The sequence below is a fragment of the Neltuma alba genome, unplaced genomic scaffold (assembly GCF_004799145.2).
Source record: "Neltuma alba isolate B1F8T4 unplaced genomic scaffold, ASM479914v2 tig00012238_pilon, whole genome shotgun sequence".
Classification (NCBI taxonomy): Eukaryota; Viridiplantae; Streptophyta; class Magnoliopsida; order Fabales; family Fabaceae; genus Neltuma; species Neltuma alba.
The window spans coordinates 174,102-176,264 of NW_021636767.1; the positions used below are offsets into that span (position 1 = coordinate 174,102).

General features: G+C 44.1%; 1 protein-coding gene across 1 annotated transcript; it reads left to right on the forward strand.

The window, feature by feature from the left end:
* The first annotated feature begins 371 nt into the window (after positions 1-371).
* Positions 372-1,935, forward strand: LOC114725276 (serine/arginine repetitive matrix protein 1). Its single transcript, XM_028911769.1, has one exon. It carries the CDS (start codon positions 450-452, stop codon positions 1,611-1,613), a length of 1,164 nt encoding a protein of 387 aa, XP_028767602.1. The 5' UTR covers positions 372-449; the 3' UTR covers positions 1,614-1,935.
* Positions 1,936-2,163: the final 228 nt, after the last annotated feature.

Here is a 2,163-nt window from a genome sequence, read left to right on the forward strand (position 1 = left end):
ATTTTAGACCAAACTCCAGCTTTAATACTGAGTACAGAGCTGGTATGGTGATTGCATTTACAAGTAAAACGAAGGAAGTAGATAGTACCGCAAAAAGAATGAAAGCTAGGTAGGACAGAGTTAGCAGTAAAATTTTAGGAAGAGTTACCTAAACTAAATTTGATTCTCAAAAAGGCAGTGGATCTTTCGTAGTTGATACCAATCTTGTGCTGTGTCAGCTGGAGGTGCCAATTGAATCCGATGCTTTTCCCATTCTCCTCTCTCTGTATTTCTTTTTTCTTTCATGGACTAATTAATACGCTAATCTCAATTCCCTTTTTGTTTCAATCTATAAATAACACTTCATGGCCTCGCCTATCTCATAGCTCTTTTGCCCATATTAAGTCCCCTCTCATTATTTGCATTCGCTTCTTTTGTTTCTTTTAAGAGTCATCACTACCATTTCCATTATGGCTAACCAAGCCCCTGGCCGGCCGTGGTTTCGCTTAGCCTCTTTACGCTCAGTGGTTCCTCCTCCTCCTCCTGCGCCTGCACAAGACCCTCGTCCTTCTTTGGTTCAGCCCACTAATAGGACCAACTCTTCGCCGCCGCCATCTGCTGCTCCGGCGGAGAGAGGATCTGTACCTTCGTCTCCAGCTCAGAAACTTCCTGTTCAGTCCTCCTCTTCATTGCCAAATTCCCCTCTTCAGAATGGATCAGTCTCAACTGTATCTTCAGTTTCATCTCCTTCTCCAGCCCAGAAAACATCCCCACCACTTTCTGCTTCTTCCCCAGCCAAGGGTGGAACCATTCCCTCCACGAAGCAGGTGGTTCAGAATGTAATGCAATCACCGAAGGCCAAACCCACCACGCCGCCGCCTTCTGCTTCTCCAAACCAGAAAGCAACCACGCCTCATTCCGCTTCTTCCCCAGCCAAGAGTGAGACCACGGCTCGAGGGTCCAGTCCCTCAACGAAGCAGGTGGTTCAGACTCTAATGCAGTCACCAAAGGCCAAACCCACCGCACCACGGCCTTCTCCTCTGACTCTTCCGCCTGCGCAGTTGAAAGCTAACTCTGAGGTTAAGCCTAAGATCCCAGAGGAAGCAGAGTCCAAGAATGTGATACTTCAGAACAGCATTGAAAAGCCTAAGCAGTGGGGAAATGGCAATTCAGCGGAAACCCGAAAGAACCATAATGAGAAACAGAACGGCAATCACAGAAAGTCCTGGGGTTCAGAGGATTCCCCGATGAAAGTTATAACTATTGCTGGTGAAAACAGAGGAGCATACATGGAGTTGATCCAATCAAAGAAGAAACATGAATTCGGAGACACACCCAATTATCTTTACAAGAACGGGGTTTCGAAGTCCAAAAGCGAGAGCGGAGAATCGGCGAGCTCGAGCAGTGATGAAGGTAATGGGAAAAGGAAGGAGAATAGAAACAGCAGAAGAACAAAATCTTCGCATCCGACGTCCGCGTTCATGAATAGTAACGTACAGTGCGTTAACAATTCCCTCTTGTACAATGCCTCCTGCAGCCATCACGATGCAGGAGTTCGCCTTTCTCTCACGAGGAAGCCGTTCGAGAGCGGAGGATTCCATCTCAATGAGAACGTCAATGGCAGGCACGATTGATTCGACGATGGTCTTCTGGTTTGAATGAAGCATTTTCCAATTGGAAAATGAAGCTGGTTCTTTTGTTATGTATGTCTGGGGTGCGCCCGCACTGGCCATGCTTGATTTGTGCATTTCGGCCTTTGGGCTTTATGGTATGCATTGGAAAATAAAGGTTAGGAGCGGGGGCAAAATGGGAAAATCGCTCCTGATCGTCGCCTTTTGTTTTATTTTAATTTTTTGTTATTTTGGTTGTAACCAGTGAGTAATTCCGCGGAGACCACTCCTCCCAGTTGAAGAATAAAGATGAATTTGGAATCCAAACTTCGATTTTTCAGAGAAATCGACACATATGTTGGAGAATTATGTTTTGTCAGTTTTACTTTTCTAAGACGCAAATTAAAATTATCATTATCAATATAAAATATAAAAATTTTAACAAGTCATATACAATATAGAAATTTGAACCAATCAACAACTCTATCCCCACATTTTTTTAACCACAATTTTGAAACTTAATTCCTGTTTGATTTACTAGTGAAGCACGATGAATCAGTATCACCTTTAATTA

Excerpts from the sequence above, each read along its gene's own strand:
- LOC114725276 (XM_028911769.1), top strand. The coding sequence starts at position 450 with ATGGCTAACCAAGCCCCTGGCCGGCCGTGGTTTCGCTTAGCCTCTTTA.